The sequence below is a fragment of the Pelophylax lessonae genome (genome assembly GCF_965119305.1).
Source record: "Pelophylax lessonae genome assembly, chromosome: 9".
In the NCBI taxonomy this organism is placed as follows: Eukaryota; Metazoa; Chordata; class Amphibia; order Anura; family Ranidae; genus Pelophylax; species Pelophylax lessonae.
In genome coordinates, this window is record NC_138776.1 from 60,210,965 (window position 1) to 60,230,134 (window position 19,170).

The 19,170-nt window shown below is 45.0% G+C and overlaps 1 protein-coding gene across 1 annotated transcript in view; it reads left to right on the plus strand.

Moving 5' to 3' along the window:
* Positions 1-19,170, plus strand: part of GRK5 (G protein-coupled receptor kinase 5) — a 60,727-nt gene that overhangs the window by 20,692 nt on the left and 20,865 nt on the right. Inside the window, exons 2-5 of the mRNA XM_082266715.1 lie at positions 13,522-13,617; positions 14,899-15,011; positions 16,563-16,640; positions 17,829-17,929. Of these exons, the coding sequence (XP_082122841.1) occupies positions 13,522-13,617; positions 14,899-15,011; positions 16,563-16,640; positions 17,829-17,929 (388 nt within the window). The remainder of the gene's footprint in view (positions 1-13,521; positions 13,618-14,898; positions 15,012-16,562; positions 16,641-17,828; positions 17,930-19,170) is intronic.

A 19,170-nucleotide genomic window follows, 5' to 3' on the forward strand; every position in this document is an offset into this window, starting at 1 on the left:
CTACACTTTTAATATAGTGCAAGTCTTATGGGGTGCATTGGGCCAGAGGGCAGAGTCCAGGAGGCAAATCGGTCTGGCACCCCATAAAGCGGTCAGTAATGAGGCTGCACTGATGGGCAGTAATGAGGCGACACTGATAAGGCTGCACAGATGGGCACTAATGAGGCTGAACGTGTGGGAACTGATGAGGCTACGCTGATGGGCACTGATAGACTTGTGATCTGTGGTTCACAGATGACAGGGCGGGTCGTAAACAGTAAAGGGCGAGGCCTTTACAGGAAGGGGTGGGTCATATGTAAATTAGGGGGTGCACAAGTTTAGTCAGGCCTTGGGCAGCACAAAACCTAAATACACCGCTGACTATTCCACCGACTTTGAAGTTAGCTGTCTTTCCTGGTGTTGTAGTTAGGGAGGAGCTAAGGTTCAGGCCAAATCCTGCTTGGCCCAAACCTGTGGGAAGCTGGCGCCCAACCAAATTAGCTGCAGGCAGGGAATTCTTCACCTCACAGCCACACTAAACAAAGGGGCCGGAATGCTGGCTAATGTCATTACCCAAATATGGCCACATGGCAAAATTTAAACAATATCTTTGACTAAATATGACCAAGTGGACATATTCGGTCAATGGTCTCACCAGCATCCCTCTTCCTTTGTTGCATGTGGCTGCAGGCAGGGAATTCCCTAGCCACAGCTAATTGGGCCAGCAGCCTGCTATACTGTGAAGATTGGCAATGTTTCTTCCACCACTCCTGAAACATCTGTCATCTTCCTCCCGGCCTGCTTTTTCTCATTATATATTCAGCATACAGGTTAAACAATGATGGTAAAATGTGTAGCCTTGTCTAACTCTTTTTCTGAGCTTGAACGAGTCTGCATTTCCATTTTCTGTTATAGCACCCTCCCAGTGTATAATGCTAGGTAAATTTCGTTTTTGGCTCCTTTCTGTAATCAAGGGAACAGTTATCCTTTGTCCTTGGTCTGGTTATATTTTCACAGGCTGGGGGTTTGATTGCTTACCCCTGTCTCTGGAAGAAGCTTCCAGAGCTTAGGGAGGGAGATGCAAATAACCAGCCTGAATATTTATTAAGCTCCAGCCAATTCCTGGAGAGGAGTATCCAGAAGGGGGCTGGGCAGGTGATATATATAGTGTGAAGCAATGGAGAGCTGGGTTCCAGAGCCTGAGGGCCTGCTTTAAAGGCCTCATTGGTGTCAGAGCTGAGGGCCTGGAACCTGATTTCAGGAACTCTTCACAAGGAATCTGGTCTGGAGAAGGACTCACTAACTGAACCATGTCAAGAGGAAGCTGGAAGGTGTCAGCTGTCCTGGGGACTTGTGAGTAAACAACCTAAATTGGTCCCTGTGACTGTGCAGTGTTCTGAAAATGGCATTGGCTACCAGTAGTTGTTGAACTTCTGCGAGAAGTCTGGGTAGAGCAATATTTTCGCACCATGGTAACAAATATCCGCCTTCTCCCTGGCTAATCTCAGGATAATTTCACGGTCCTTGTAAATAAGGAGAAAAAGAGGAATGATATCTGTGCTTAGACTAATAGCATAAATACATATGTAGATATATAGATATATACATAGATAAGTATATCAATAAGTTGAATGAGGCAGCCAGCTAAAAAAGTGGATTACAAACTAGGTATAAAAAGAGATAAAAGCAGCGCCAAAAAAATTGATGTAAAATTGAATAAAACGTCCAATAAAATACAGTCCAAAATGTCCAATACGTTATATGGAGAGGGAAAGATCAGAGCGACATCCCAAATACCAATGGTGAGGTCAGGAGGAATATACACCCAGTCGTGATGATCACACAAACTGCTTACCAGATGGTGGTCAAAAACAGACGATATAAGAATCTCAAACAGATCAACCAAGGAAAGGATAAGCCAATGGATCTAATTGTATCGAACCATTCCAATCAACTCCAACATACCATTTTGACGGCCAAGTGACTGTCTGCAACTCCAATTGTCCTCCACTACACTGTATTACACATGTGCAATTCACGATTTGGTTCCACTGATACCAACAATGGGGCATAATTCCCTCCCTCTTAAACTAGTAAAGGGGCAAAATTCCTCCCAATGACACCAAAGATGGTGTACAATTCCTCCCAATGACATGGGGCACGATTCCTCCCAATGACACTAAAGATGGGGCACAATTTCTCCCAATGACCCCAATGATGGGACTCAATTCCTACTAATGACACCACTGATGGGATACAATTCCTCCCAATGACACCAATAATGGGGTGCAATTTCTCCCAATGACACGAACAATGAGGCCAAATTACATCAATGATGGGTAACAATTCTTCCCACTGACACCAAAGAAAGGGCATTGTTTTTTTCACACTGATGTTGGGACCTTTTCTACTCCCAATGGCCATAGTCCAGCCCCCCTAAAATCTGAAGGACAGTACACTGGCCCTTTGTTTAGAAAGTTTGGAGACCCCTGGTTTTGAAGTATCCCAATCTTTAAAAGGAATGCCCTAGACTGTGTCAATGGAGCTGGTGTGAATGGACTGGTGCTTGCAGTGGTAGGCAACCTTTGTACTTTTAGGAAAGAACAAGCTATTACCAGTGGCCCCTTCGGGGGTAGTGCTACACTGTCATGCCTGTGGCTCCATAATTAGTGTAGAGGTTTCTCATAACAATGAGATGTTGTGGGCATTTCATAATTTTGCATAGTTGATATAGTTGAAGGCGTTGCTGTAATCGATGAAGCACATATTAACTAACTTCTTGTGCTCCTTAGCTTTTTTCAGTTATCCAACATGCATCTGTGATGCTATCTACATTTCCTCTGTCCTTTTCTAAATCTAGCTAGTACATCTGATAATTATTTTTCAATGTAAGGTTCTAGTCCACATTGAATAACTAGCATAATCATGCTGGCATGTAATATCAGTTTCATATCCGTTTTCATAGTCTTTTAGTTCTCCTTTTTTTAGTATTGGAAAATAAACTGATCTTCTCCAATATGTCGGTCACTGAGTGGTTGGCACTTGTTGGCTTAAGTTCATCACTACCTTTTCCTTGGCTTCTAATTGTAATGCAATATTATCAATTCCTGTGGCCTTCCTTTATAGCATTGATCTGGTGTCTGACTATAGCTTCCATCAATAAAGTCTCTTGATTATTGATGTCTTTTCTATAAAGGTCCTCCGTGTAATCTTTTTATTTTTGCTTGATCTCAGTTCTATCAGTGATAATTTCTCAATGGATATCTTTGAGCATACGTAGGCTGAAATTTCTTTTTGATTTCATGGATCTTCTGGAATGTGATCCTTATTTTTTCACATTTCCATCTTCAGGCTTCACAAATGTTGCTGTAATATTGATCTTTATCCTTCCTAGCAGCTGTTTGGAATTTACAAATAAACTCTTCAGTTATACAAGATTTTCATATTTTTCAATTTTAGCTTCTCTTAACTTCTGTGCATATTTCACTGTATCTCCCATCATCCACTTCAATTTATTGGTCTCGCTTATTTTATCCAAGTTTTTCTGTTATTAATCTTTGATAGTTTCTTGAAATTTAATCTAAAATTCATCTGATTCTCTATAAGTTATGTTTAACATCTGAAATCTGTTCTTGATGTACAGTATACTTTAAGGCTGCATTCACATGTCAGCTTATAATCGCGGGCAGAACCGCCGCGGTTCCGCCCGCGATTCGGAGATTTATTGCAAATCGCGGGACGCCTAGCGTTGCCCGTTGATTTGCAATAGCCCCCCAAACGCCGAGCGATGTTGCCGCGATTTACGCCCGCCGAATCGCGGCAACATCGCGCAAACAAAATCGCGGGACGCAATACGCTTCAAAGAAGCTCTTGTACTTTTTTGGAGCGTATTGCGTCCCGCGATTTTGTTTGCGCGATGTTGCCGCGATTCGGCGGGCGTAAATCGCGGCAACATCGCTCTGCGTTTGGGGGGCTATTGCAAATCAACGGGCAACGCTAGGCGTCCCGCGATTTGCAATAAATCTCCGAATCGCGGGCGGAACCGCGGCGGTTCTGCCCGCGATTATAAGCTGACATGTGAATGCAGCCTAAAGGTAGTGGGTGTGTTGTCCAGGTTACAACTTGTAGGACTTAAAGTTTTGCTGTTATTCAATTTGGCCTGAAGCTTGCACTTTAACAGTTTATGATCTCTTTCACAATCCAGACCATGTCTTTACTGCTAAAATTATGCTCTTTCATCATTGTTTTTTTTTTTTTATTTTAGAAGAAAATGCTCGTTATCAAAAGACATGCTACAGTATATTGATCACCCATGGGCGTAACTACAGGGGTTGCAGGGGTTGCAATTGCAACCGGGACCCATGCTCCAGGGGGCCTGTGCAGCTCCCCTGTACACCTGGATAGGAGGGGCGGCGGGGGCAGCATGTAGAGAAATCACTGTCCTCCTTTTTCCTCCTGTAACTGCAGGAGGAAAATGGAGGAGATTGGTTCCTCTCTATGCTGCCTCCGCCACTCCTCTTATGTTCACCTGTGTCAGTGAACTGGATAGGAGGCCAGGGGTGGGGGGGGCCCTTCATGGTTTCTTGCACCGGGGCCCTGAAGGTTCTAGTTACGCCTCTGTGATCACCAAAAATGGATGCCATTAATGTTTTCACTATCCAGTTTATACTTCAATTTTTAAACACTTATTGATAATACCCACAATATATGTGAAGTGTACACTGCAAAAAAAAAAAAGCGCGGGGGGGGGGGGGGGGGGGAGGAGGGGAGGAAAAGAAGGGAAAAAAGAAGGGTGTGTGTCCCTTACCCATCCTCTGCTACGAAAGCAGATCTGTAATCCCTGGAAAAAGTATATTGAGTCCAAAAGAACCTCTTTTTTTTAAATTTCTCTTCCTTACTACATAAGACAACAGTGATATTTTCCTTGGTATCTTGGTAAGCCACAACGAAAATGTAGGGGGGAAATTCTTCTTCCACACTGCCGGAATACAGGCCTTTGCCGCATTCAAGAGGTGAACTAACATGGAGTTTTTATATCTACGTCTTGAGAGATCAGAATAGTGGAGAAGATATCTGGCTGGGTCAGTGCCCAAATCAAAGTCAGTGAATCCCTTGATTGTATCCCATACCTGGGTCAAAAACGACTCCAATTTCCAGCATGATCAGAAAATAGGTAACAAGGTGCCTTCAGCCTCCCCACAATGCCAACAGGTACTCACTGCCTCAGGATAGATTTTTTTCCAGACAGAAGTGACCTGCGTTGAGCTCCTGGTACTTACTGGCCACTGAAGAATAGTGAGCAAAGTACAGTATATCTTCCCGCTGTTCAGCAGAGAATGGTACGCCCAAGTCTCTTTCCCATTTTAGTAGGAACCTTGGGACAAATCCTTCCGGGGAACCAGTGTTAATTTTGTCAACAAAAAAGTTTTCCTCAAAGTTTTCATCAGCCGCATTTTTACAGTGATGAAAACACAACAAAAAACAATTCCTCATTTGGGTCCACTAACGAAAACTATGATGAAAATCAATTCCGTTTTCGTTAACAAGCTAAAACTAAACGAAAATGTGAGACAGGGACCTTTACCCATTTGGAACTTCCAGTTTCCATGAAGCTTAGCCTGCTTACGCTTCCAGCAAGCAAACGAGTCAAGTCCATAGCATGCATCCAGCATTACAGGCCACGCTGAGTCCTCAGACAACCATAGCAGAGCAGCACTGTGCAGCCTCTCGATGACAGTCTCAGTCCCACTCCGGACTCCGGACTCAGTCACAATGACAACCATCCAGAGCAGAGCAAACTAGAGCACTTTGAGTGTGTAAATTACAATTTCAGGCCTGGGGCATCCCATCATACCACCATCTGTCCAGAACACTGTGTGTGCATTACAGGCCATCCTTCAGAACTGAGACTTCCATCCAGCACTGTGCAGCTTTACAGGCCTCCTCTGACCACTGTGACCAGTAATCACCTGCATCCAGAGCACTGTGCATTACAGGTCATCCCTCAGACCTGAGACCAGCATCCAGCACTGTGCAGCATTTCAGGCTTCTCATAGTCAGACCACTATCCCAGAGCACTGTGCATTACAGGACTCCCCTCAGACCACCATCCAGAGCACTGTGCAGCATTACGGGCTTTTCATACCACTATCCACAGCACTGTGTAGCATTGCAGGCCTCTCATACTCCCACCCAGAGCACTGTGCAGCATTACAGGCCTCCTCAGACCACCGTCCAGAGCAGTGTGTGCATTACAGGCCTCCTCAGACCACCATCTAAAACACTGTGTGCAATGCATTACAGGCCTCTTCTTCAGACTGTCTATGTGCAGAGCACTGTGTGCATTACAGGCTTCTTCAGGCTGTCCATAACCAAAGCACTGTTTGCATTACAGGCCTCCTCAGACCACCATCCAGAGAACTGTGCAGCATTACAGGCCTCCTCAGACCACCGTCCAAAGTACTGTGCAGCATTACAGGCCTCATAATACCATGATATTAGATTTGTTTACTCCAGGAGTACATCATGAGTAAGAAATGCATAAATAATGCATTACAAATTACCTAAACACATAAGATTTTAGTTGATTAACATGATTTTATTCAACTAAAATGTACTGGAGATTTCAGTAGACTAAAATACAACTAAAACTAAAACAAATGCAGATGACTAAAATGGGACTAAAACTAAAAATGGCATTTCAGTCAAAAGACTATAACTAAAACTAAATCAAAATTTGAAGCCAAAATTAACACTGGGGGAGACGAATAAGCAGTTTGTATGCTTCCGAGACCCCATTGGTTAAGGGGCCCGGTTACAGACATCGCTTTTCCAGTGGGGAGTTCAAACAAGCAGACCACTCACACCGAAGTACACTGGTAAGAAAATGAGTGAGTTGCTGCATTGGCCAAGGGCCTAACGATAGGTCAAACTTCAATTGCAGTTCAGTTTTAGTCTTTAATCGGGCATCAACAAGAAAATCACCCAAATAGAATGTACCTTGCGCGAGAAGGCTTTGAAAATGACTATCGGTGAGAACAGGGGGAAATGCAGGATTGCCCAGTATTGGGAAGAGCTGAGTAACCTCCCCTTCTAGAGTGGAAAATTGACGGCATTGACGCACCACAAGGGTGGTCGCCCCAATGAGAGGATGGTGCATTAGTGTTCCCAGGGATTTTGTTGTAACCAAGGCAAACATTGTACTTGAATGGCGGAGCCCAATTGCTCAATCATCACCCACACTTTGTGGTTACCATCTCTACAGGCGAGTACCCTGGTCATCATTTGGCACAGAGAATGTAGTCTAATTGATTTGACAAAGTCCATCTGGTGAAGCTCAGGTACATAGATATTGCTTTGATTGCTAGTATATGTTATACATTCAAGTATACTGTATATATGTATACTAGAATGTATATAGTAAGGTCATTGTAGTTACAGAAACTGATTAGTCTTTTTCCAGGTTCCATCCTATTTTCAAGGCGATGTTGTCCAACAGTATTTCATTCCTTCCTATGCCTACATACTTTTGCTAATAGGTGACCCTCGTTCCCATCCCAAAAAGTTGGGAGGTATGGTAATCTTGAGGTCTATGGACCTCAAGTTACATCAAAGTTAGACGAAAGTAGTGCAGGGACTACCTTGAAGTTGCACAGATATGAGCGGTACTCATTGGAAAACATAGGGTACGACCTGTCATGCGACTTTGCAGTCCCAAGTCACAGGACAAGTTCCACAAGTGTTAAAAGGGCCTTACCTGCCTACATACCAATCTCTCAGAAAAGTGTGATGTGCAGAGACCCCCCCCCCCATGCCCCAAGACTGCCTAAACTTAATTCAATAAGGATTGAAATACTTTCATACCAAAAAGACCAAAGTAAGAATTATAATCTAAGATATTTGGTAGTTTTGAATAATTTTTAGCTTCCAAAGCTCTAGCTATAGTCAGGGCCGCTGATAAAGTAGTACAGTCGGCCCTCCTGTACCGGGCCCCAACAGTTGTAAAGGGGGGCCCAGGCACCTGCCGAGCAGGAGCGTTGGCTGTACTCTCTTATTGCCAACTTTTGTGGCTGTATGGGGCCCTGTGATTTCTAACAACAGCCCTGGCTATAGTGATAGAAATTCTGCCTCCAAGTATGGTGTGCTATGTACAGAAACCTTTACTAAACAGCCAACTCTGAAACCAGAATGATCTCCTCTTTAGTTTATGAAGAATTCGAAAATTTCTGGATCTGACAGCAATGCTAAGATTTGATAAGGTAATATAATTGGAACAAGCAGTGGACTTTCCTGATGACATACATTTTGGTTTACGCATTTCTATGCATTAAAAGTTAGGGATTTAAAAAAATAAACATTTATACTCACCTAGATGGATGCAGCCTCGATCCCCTGCCGGCTCTTTAGTGAGAACTGAGCGCTCAAACACTGCTGATCAATCAGTTCTCCCCTCTGGGAAGAGGACCAGAGGGGCTGGCTCAGGCTGTCAGCGGATCACTGAGATCACTGAGAGGCTGAGCCAGGTGGAGGTCCAGGCTTCTGGGCAGATACCGACCATATGGTTGGGATCTTTCCTGAGCCTGGACCTGCTAAGTGATGTCAGCCGACAGCTTTCAGCCGCTGTCGGCTGAAAACGGGTCACCGGAGTGCAGAACAAACAAAATCTTTGGCCATACTTCTTCAAAACGCTGTAGATCCAGGTTTCAAAGGATAGCAGCTGTGGACAGTTCACTTAAAGTAGTAAAAAAAGTTTTTTTTTTTTAATGGGCCCCCAGGAGGATTATGCCATAATGGCTGGTATGCAGCATTAGCACATCATGGTAGGCTTATCTGTCAAACCATCCCTACTTTGCTGCACTGTCATCACTGCAGGTGCATTCATCTTCTCCCGGTCTTCCCTCCTGCCATTTAAAGAGCTAGGCTGCTATGGCGTCACTCCCATGCATTCGCACGAAAATAATTCCATAACGGCTCAGAGTTGGTTTTGGACATATGGGGTGAACTGCGCATGCACGGCTCATATTACATTACCACTGACAGGCCAGGAGCAGCATCTATGACAGAAGAAACCCATAACTCCCAACAGTCCTTGATTTCGAGGGACTGTCCCTGATTTGGAACAAAGTCCCTCTGTCCCTCTTTCCTCCTCATTTTGGTCTGATCTATACTATATTGTCAAAAGTATTGGGACGCCTGCCTTTACACACACATGAACTTTAATGGCATCCCAGTCTTAGTCTGCAGGGTTCAGTATTGAGTTGGCCCACCCTTTGCAGTTATAACAGCTTCAACTCTTCTGGGAAGGCTGTCCACAAGGTTTAGGAGAGTCTATGGGAATGTTTGACCAGAAGCGCATTTGTGAGGTCAGGCACTAATGTTGGAGAGAAGGCCTGGCCCGCATTCTCCACTCTAATTCATCCCAAAGACATTCTATTGGGTTGAGGTCAGGACTCTGTGCAGGCCAGTCAAGTTCCTTCACCCCAAACTCGCTCATCCATGTCTTTATGGACCTTGCTTTGTGCACTGGTCCAAATCATTTGGTGGAGGGGAGATTATGGTGTGGGGTTGTTTTTCAGGGGTTGGGTTTGGCCCCTTAGATCCAGTGAAGAGAACTCTTAAGACATCAGCATACCAAGACATTTTGGACAGTTTCATGTTCCCAACTTTTTGGGAACAGTTTGGGGATGGCTCCTTCCTATTCCAACATGACTGCACACCAGTGCACAAAGTAAGATTCATAAAGATGGAGGAGGCATGTTCCCCCATTACACACATGACGTCCAGTCCATATAGGTGGTAGCTCTTTTTCTGCGGCCACTTGTATGATTGCAAATGGGGATTCCTAGTTCATCCCTGACCAAAAGGAGGTTTCAGGTTGTTCTTGTATATTTATTTTATTGACTATTCAATTCTTTGGTCCTGATTGGGTGATACTTTCCCTATTTATGGGTCTACCTATGGGAAATTCAGGACATTTTGGCATACCTACTAGCAGGCTGCCGCCCACCTTCCCCTATATTTGAAGTATTTCTGGGATCTCTGGTAAGACAGTCTTGGTTATTATATCTCTTGGATGATGTGCTGCCTTATTATCTTCAAGTTTGATTTTAAATTACAGATAGTGTGATAATGTGCACTCTGCTTTGAGATATACCTGTTGGATCCTGAGGAAGCTGTCTCAGCAAAATGCGTTGATCCGTCAGTGAACCTGAGTGTATACCTCTTTATTAGGATATGCGTTTGTATATATGTACCATTATCTTTGACTATCTCTGTTTTAGTGTCCATTCACACTGGTACGACTTGTCAGGCGACTTGGTCAGCCTGACAAGTTGTGCACCACCGGTCCCACTGTGTAGTACAGGAGCCGTTCTAATAGGAGCGACACAAGTCGCTCCGACTTAGAAAAAGGGTCCTGTACTACTTCTGGGCGACCTGGAGGCGACTTGCATTGACTTCCATTATGTGAAGTCCGTGCAAGTCGCGCCGAAGTTGCGCTGCACGCGACTTCACAGGTTGCCCCCTAAGTCGGAGCGACCTAATGTGAACGGGTCTTAAACATTTATATGTAAACTTTGTGTACAAATAAAACATTGTTATTTTTAAAGATTTTTTCTTTAGCGAGTATGTGGCACAATTAAATCCCCTTTTGCCCAGGTGTGCTTGATCACTTCCCCCCTTTATCCCCTTATCCCCTTGCCCTACATCTCACTTGCACACCTGGACCGGGCCTACTTTTTAAGATTCATAAAGACATAGACGAGCAAATTTGGGGTGGAGGAACTTGACTGGCCTGCACCTCAACCCAAGAGAACACCTTTGGGATGAATTAGAGGGGAGACTGCGAGCTAGGTCTTCTCGTCCAACATCAGTGCTTGACCTCAGAAATGCGCTTCTGGAAAAATGGTCAAACATTCCCATAGACACACTCCTGAACCTTGTGGACAGCCTCACCAGAAGAGTTGAAGCTGTTATAGCTGCAAAGGGTGGCCAACTCAATATTGACCCCTATGGACTAAGACTGGGATGCCATTAAAGTTCATGTTCGTGTAAAGGCATGCGTCCCAATACTTTTGGTAATATAGTGGAAGAGAGAGAGGTCATTTTTGGTGCAAGGAGGACACCTTATCATGCAAACAAGGTAAAAAAAAAAGGAAGAACAAATACATAAAAAAAATAAAAAAACTATCATAGAAAAATTATATAAAAAATTTAAATTAGAGAGTCCATTAAGAGATCGCATAGTCCCTGTGTGGTCCAGGTACAGCTAACTGAGGCAGCTCCTTGTAGAAGCAAGAAGCGGCTCTATGGGAGACACAAGGAGAAGCACAGGCGCCTTCTAAGTGTAGCTGTTAGTAAAAGATTTATTGACAATTTAAAATCAGAACTACTCACAAGTGTATTTTGGATCAAGCATGTAGTCCATAGTACTGTGTATGGGGGTCCTTATACCGCAAAACAGGGGGTCCACGAGAAGGCTGTGCGGATGGCCGGCGCTGGGAGATGAGTAGGTCTGATTTTAATTGCCAATAAATCTTTTAGTAAAAGCTACACTACAGCGCCTGTGCTTCTCCTTGTGTTTTGGTATTATAGTGTTTACAGTTGTATATAAAATGCACTTTTTATCTTTCAAAAAGTGTTTCCAAGTGCTAAACCTTTCATCCAGTTTCTAAATGGCTGCATTTGTAAATTTTAGAAGCCAATCTAAAGAAATAAAGGGTTTAACTAATCATTTTTTTTTAGAATTCTCTCTTTAAGAGGGTGTGGCAGGGGGTGTGTCCTATGCCTACATACTCTTGCTAATAAGTGTCCCTTGTTCCCATCCCAAAAAGTTGGGAGTTATGGAAACCACTAGGGTCAGGGGCTGACTGGCAACTTTTGGCCCAGGGGGCAAGTACAAACCAGAGGCCCATGGTGCAGCAACTTGGCTCTCCCTCTTCAAGGCCTCCTCCTGACCCCCATTTCAGGCTGAAGCTCCGCTCCAGGCACTCTCTACTTACTGGCCGAATCCGGGTCCCTGACCTGGCCAGCAGGGGACAGTTGGAGGGAGCTGGGACAGCTTAGTCAGGGCTGCCTGGGGGAGAAGAATCTCCAGTGGGGCCTCTGCTCAGACACAGTTTACACCATCCATGCTGGGGGGGGGAGAGAGGCCTGCGCTCTGTCCTTGTCTTCATTCCGCACTCAGTAGGTCAGCAGTGGGGACATTTTACTTCTCTATACCAGGAATCCTATAGGCATGTCTGTGGCAGAAGCAGTGCAGCCTTTTTAGGGGGCATCAGAGCGGCCCGGGGGGCAATTGCCCCCCTGCCCCCTGACCCAGTCCTCCCCTGACTAGGGTATCTTCTGTTATAAAAAAGTTGCCTGTCAGCATTTTCTTTTTAAATCTTTAACCTCAATACCGCTTTAATAACCTCATTATATGACTGGAATGTAACAGTAAATATCCCTTTTGATCCTTCATATCTTACTGACAGATCAGTAAAGGGCCACCGCTTCTTCACAGTCTACCAAAACCTTTTCAGCTCTAATTCAAATTGTTTTCACACTTGAGGCTGGGTTCACACTTCAATCACAGACATTGCATGTGATTCGCACTGCATTGCTGTACACAACACATGCGATGACTGTGCGATGCAAATTCAGCCATACAAACCAAAAGTTGCACCAAAATGGTGCAGGACCCTTTTTTTGGTCCGCACTGGAATCAGATTACATGGGTGTTCACAACAAAGCGATCCGAATCCTGCACCATTTGACATTTTGCACTGAGATCTGTGAACCGATCTGAGGGTGTCATTAACTTTACATTGACACCCCCAGTGGTTTGCAGATGTCATTGTGAACCAGTGTGCAATTCAGGTGCGATGTGGGAACCGGCACTGAATCGCAGGGCTTCCTGTATCGCACCAGTGTGAACCGGGACTAAACAAAACATAATAGCTTAATGTTGGTAGCAGGGCTTTTTTTCTCAAAGAATAAGTGCAGGAACTCACCCCTTTCAGTCACTTCTTGGCAACAATAGACCTCCTCCGCAACAATAGACTACCACGCAAAAATTGATGTCCTCCAGCAACAATAGATCCCCCGGCAACAATAGACCTTCCTCAACAGTAGATCTCTTCCAGCAACAAATGACCCCCCAGCAACATAACTCTCCCCCACCAGCAATAAAAACAGACCTCCCCAGCAATACTATTCCAGCATGCAAAAATATATTTTCCTCCAGGAACAGTATATTCCCAGCAGCCAGCATCAGTGGACCTTCCAGGACACCCCAGCACTCCTTACCATTGCATGCATTCAGTGCTGGAGTTGCCAGAACTGGGTTCCTCCATGTTCCCGCTGAAAAAAAACCCTGGTTGTTTGGTAGTATATATGAAGAATCACCCCGGCGGTGTTATGTATTTTATAATCTGTTATAAAAACAATAATCCCTGTCCACCATCTTTCATTATCTTTCCTTCCTACTAGACTTTGCTGTTTGCACTGCCTGATGAAATGTATGCAATAGATTGACTTCATTTGAACTCTCTTTCGTTCCAGGGGGTGGTGGAAAGCGGAAGGGGAAGAGTAAGAAGTGGAAGGAAATTCTGAGGTTTCCGCACATAAGCCAGTGTGAGGAACTCCGGCGAAGTATAGGTGAGCCTCCCACTGTGGGTTCTCCAGTGAATGTTGGTAACTAAGCCTAGGTTGGCATTAGAAATAGAAGAGAAATGTGGCGCACAGAGAAGGAAAAATCAATGATGATGAAAAAATATATGATTGTAATGGACAGTCCTATATACTGTAGATAAGTCCTAAAACAGTCCAACAAGGAAAGTCCAGAATCAGAGACTGAGTGGCAGCCTGCAACAGGAGCTAGAAGCAACTCTGCATGTGAAGATGATGGCACTACTTGTTCTCTTCTAGGTTCATATTAGCCTGCACTCAGGGCTGTCTTTAATATTGTTTGGACCCTGGGCAAATATTTTCTTGGGCCCTCCAAAATCCACTTAGTACCTATTTGCAGGCAGTGCGGGCTCAAGAAACTGCTGCTTTGGGCCCCACAACAATGACTGGGCCCAGGGCAGCTGCCCCTTTTGCGCTGTGTTAAAGACGGCCCTGCCTGTACTGTAAAATGCAGGTCAGTGTTGGCAGGGAGCACCTCCATGCGTGTCGCATCGCTTGTTTCTTTTCACCTTTATTTAAAGTGTTACATTGTTAACACAATAACATGTGTTGCCATCAAATGCGATACTGTAAAATGCAGACATGCTGCGTTTTTACACACTGCAATGCATCGCACATCACACTAGTGTTGTGTGAATGTGGCACATAGAAAACAATAGTTTTTTTATGTGCCCTAAAAATGTCCTGCGTTCATCCAGTGCAGAAAATTGCAGGTTTACCAAGCATAGTTTGAACAAGCCTAATACATGAGTAAAGCCGTCGGGACCCCCAAGGATGTGAGATAAAATAGCCTTCTCCATACATAGATCAATGTAACTTTCTGTTGGTAAACTTTGTGTTGTTTTACACTGCATGTATTTGTAAAAATAGTGCAGCTGTAATCTGACATTCTCTAACTGCATATTAAAACTGTAAAGAGACAATATGGAAGCTGCTTACCCCCTTGCGAAAATGCTAGTTGCCTGGCTTATGATGTTGATTCAGTTGCATTAATGCTTGGCTGGACTAGAAACAGTATGCAGATCAGGACTTTACTCTGATTTTTGAGGCTGGATGCTTGTTCGAGGTCAAAACCTGTACAACAAGAGACTGCCAGGCAGCCTAGCATTCTTAGAAGGAGGTCAGTAATGGAAACCCCTTCATTCTTCTCAGTACAGGTTTCCCCTAATGTGATCACATTGTTGTGTAATGTTCTGTGTATTGCCAATGTTGAATATTAAGACAATCGTAATGATGGTGACTGTCTTGTAGAAAAAGATTATTATAATTTGTGTGAGAAGCAGCCAATCGGGAGGTTCCTCTTCCGCCAGTTCTGTCAGACGCAGCTGGAGCTCCAGTGTCTCATTGACTTCCTGGATACTGTGGTAAGGCAAATGGAATGCAGCTCAGAAGGTTTTTGGGAGCATACCTTTGGATCCACCCCCATTAGTCATTTCCTTTCCACCATCCCTCTGTCATTTGCCTCTCCATCCATCTTTCCATTGTGCTCTTCTTACCCTCCATCACACTCCTACTCTCCATCCACCTTCCCTCCATCACACTCCTACTCTCCATCCACCTTCCCTCCATCACACTCCTACTCTCCATCCACCTTCCCTCCATCACACTCCTACTCTCCATCCACCTTTCCACCATCACACTCTTCTTATCCTCCACCCCCTGTTCCTCCATCACACTCTGTATACCCTCAATCCACCTTCCCTCCTTCACACTCCTCTTTTCCTCCACCCTCTGTCCCTCCATCACACTCCTTCTACCCTCCATTCACCTTCCCTCCATCACACTCCTTCTACCCTCCATTCACCTTCCCTCCATCACACTCTTCTTATTCTCTACCCTCTGTTCCTCCATCACACTCCCTATACCCTCAATCCACCTTCCCTCCTTCACACTCCTCTTTTCCTCCACCCTCTGTCCCTCCATCACACTCCTTCTACCCTCCATTCACCTTCCCTCCATCACACTCCTTCTACCCTCCATTCACCTTCCCTCCATCACACTCCTTCTACCCTCCATTCACCTTCCCTCCATCACACTCTTCTTATTCTCTACCCTCTGTTCCTCCATCACACTCCCTATACCCTCAATCCACCTTCCCTCCTTCACACTCCTCTTTTCCTCCACCCTCTGTCCCTCCATCACACTCCTTCTACCCTCCATTCACCTTCCCTCCATCACACTCCTTCTACCCTCCATTCACCTTCCCTCCATCACACTCCTCTTATCCTCCACCCCCTGTCCCTCCATCACACTCCTTCTACCCTCCATCCACCTTTCCTCAATCGCACTGCTTTTACATTCTATCCCTCCATCACACTCCTGTTACCCTTCATCCACAGTTCCTCAATCACACTCCTCTAATGCTCGATCTTCTATCTGTTCATTCTATCTGTTCCCTTCATTGAACTCCTCTTACCCTCCATACACAATCCCTCCATTGCACTCTTCTTACCTTTAATCCATTATCCCATCCCTCCATTGCACCCCTTTTACCCTCCATCCACTATCCCTTCATTGTACTCCTCTTATCCTCCATCCACTATCCCTCCATTGCACTCCTCTTAACCTCCATTCACTACCCCCCCCATTGCACTCCTCTTACCCTCCATACACAATCCCTCCATTGCACTCTTCTTACCTTTAATCCATTATCCCATCCCTCCATTGCACCCCTTTTACCCTCTATCCCTCCATTGCACTCCTCTTACCCTTCATCCAACATCCCACCATCCTTTCACTGCACACTTCTAACGCAGCATTCTATTGTATTCTCTTGTATCTCTTTTCCATTTTCATACTTTTCCGTACCTTTTCATCTCCATCTCATGGTCTCTTGTAATTGATTTCCATGATCACGTGTGGAATCGGTCTGTATGGCCCTATATTTATCATCATCTGTTTGGTTTCCTCTCCAGGCAGAGTATGAAGTTACACCGGATGAAAAACTAGGAGAAAAGGGAAGGGAGATTATTCTGAAGTTCCTCACCCCAGAGGTAATTTGGCAGTTTAGTTTACGTACCTGCTGCAGACAAGACTTATGTCCATGTCTGATAGTAGGAAGATGTTTATAACAGGACGGGGTAACCAGATTGTGAGTTTTCTTTTAGAAGAAGCTTCTGATCTGGTGGCTGATGCCCTCAGTTCTTTTTACCAAATCCTTCATTAGTAAGGTCCAGAGGGTTGTAATTTCACTGTAAAGGCCCGTACACACGATAAGAAAATCTGTAGGGAAATTTCGTCCGACGACCGATCTGCCGATTTTCGGATTGTTAGTATGGTGCTTTCGACAGCCAACTCCGACTTTTCGGCTGACAAAATCCTGATGTGCAGGCTATATAATTTTTGTCGTCCATCAAAACAACGTCCGATTTACATCTCATTAGTACAGATTTCGACGGAAAAAAATCTTAAGAGCAAGACTAGGCATGCTCAGAGAGGAAAGAACATATACAAAGCAATCCAACACATGACATCACTTCTAAAGTAGAATTCTGTCGTACGGGAAAATTCGTATGAAAATAACCTCTTTACTTTCCACATCAGACTAGCATGCCACAAAAAACGGACGACAGATCGTTCGATAATCTGATCGTGTGTAAGGGGCTTAAGACTTTGCAATAACAATAGTGCTGTGATGGGACAAGTTTAGAACAATTAATGTGAAATCTGCGTGGTTCATTTTGTGTTTCCTACTATATGACATCATTGACATTAATCCAAAGCCAGGCTTGATGATCCTTAGTCACTAGACATTAGCTATGTGCACTGCAGTCACACAGTTTAGGATGTTTTCATGTAAATATGTCTTCAGTAATTTACCTGTGTGCTCCAGACACAGAACAATTTGGTACAGATATTTGGACTGTTCTTAGCTTTGTCTGTACCTTACAGGCAAATGACGGAGAGCTATGCTGGCAACCTTGGCTAGAGTAAGTTTGGTATGAAATGAGTATCCTGAAGATGCAGATTAGAAAGATTTGGATGAAAAGGGCTCTAACAGTGTAAACAGAGAGCAGCAGAAATAAATAGCCAGGATCCACAGGGTAGGCTATAAAAATATGCATAAATGCCTGTGAACAACTGGCTTGAGAAGAAAGAGTAGGGTCAAAATATGCTAAAAAAATTTGTGTATGCTTTGAAATTCTGTCACTAATTCTGAAGCTTGGTTTCCTTTTCTGCAGTCTCCAGTTTATGTATCTGAAGTGGGACAGGATATTGTACATCAGATGGAAGAGAAACTGGAAATCTGCCCATACAAAGAGCTTTTCTCTAACTGTGCCAAGTAAGTGCCATTATATCAGCAGTGAGGGAGAGATTGGTGGGGTTGGATGTTCAGCAAGGAGGAGTGATTGGTGGGGCTGGATATATGGCAGTGGGAGTGGGATTGGTGGGGTTGGATATTTGGCAGTGGGAGTGGGATTGGTGGGGTTGGATATATGGCAGTGGGAGTGGGATTGGTGGGGTTGGATATATGGCAGTGGGAGTGGGATTGGTGGGGTTGGATATATGGCAGTGGGGGAGGGATTAGTGGGGTTAGATGTACAGCACTAGGGGAGGGATTAGTGGGGCTGACTGTACAGCTGTGAGGGATAGATTATTGGGGCTAATTGAATGGCAGTCGGGGAGGGATTGTTGAGGTTGGATGTCCAGTAGTAGGGAAGGATTGGAGGGGCTGGATATACAGGAGTAGGAGAATGGATTGGTGGGGTTGGATGTATGGCAGTGGAGAAATAATTGTTGGGGCTGGATGTCTGGCATTGGGTGAGTGATTGGTGCTTTTGGATATACGGCAGTGATGGAGGGATTGGTGGATCTGGCTGTACAGCATTAAGGGACAGGATGAGAAATTGGTGCGGTTGAATGTACAGTAGTGGGGAAAGGATAGGTGGGGTTGGGTGTACAGTAGTGGGGGGAGGATTGGTGGGGTTGGATGTACAGTAGTGGGGGGAGGATTGGTGGGGTTGGGTGTACAGTAGTAGGGAAAGGATTGGTGGGGTTGGATGTACAGTAGTGGGGGAAGGATTGGTGGGGTTGGATGTACAGTAGTGGGGGAAGGATTGGTGGGGTTGGATGTACAGTAGTGGGGGGAGGATTGGTGGGGTTGGGTGTACAGTAGTAGGGAAAGGATTGGTGGGGTTGGATGTACAGTAGTGGGGGAAGGATTGGTGGGGTTGGATGTACAGTAGTGGGGGGAGGATTGGTGGGGTTGGGTGTACAGTAGTAGGGAAAGGATTGGTGGGGTTGGATGTACAGTAGTGGGGGAAGGATTGGTGGGGTTGGGTGTACAGTAGTGGGGGGAGGATTGGTGGGGTTGGATGTACAGTAGTGGGGGGAGGATTGGTGGGGTTGGGTGTACAGTAGTGGGGGGAGGATTGGTGGGGTTGGGTGTACAGTAGTGGGGGGAGGATTGGTGGGGTTGGATGTACAGTAGTGGGGAAAGGATAGGTGGGGTTGGATGTACAGTAGTGGGGGGAGGATTGGTGGGGTTGGATGTACAGTAGTGGGGGGAGGATTGGTGGGGTT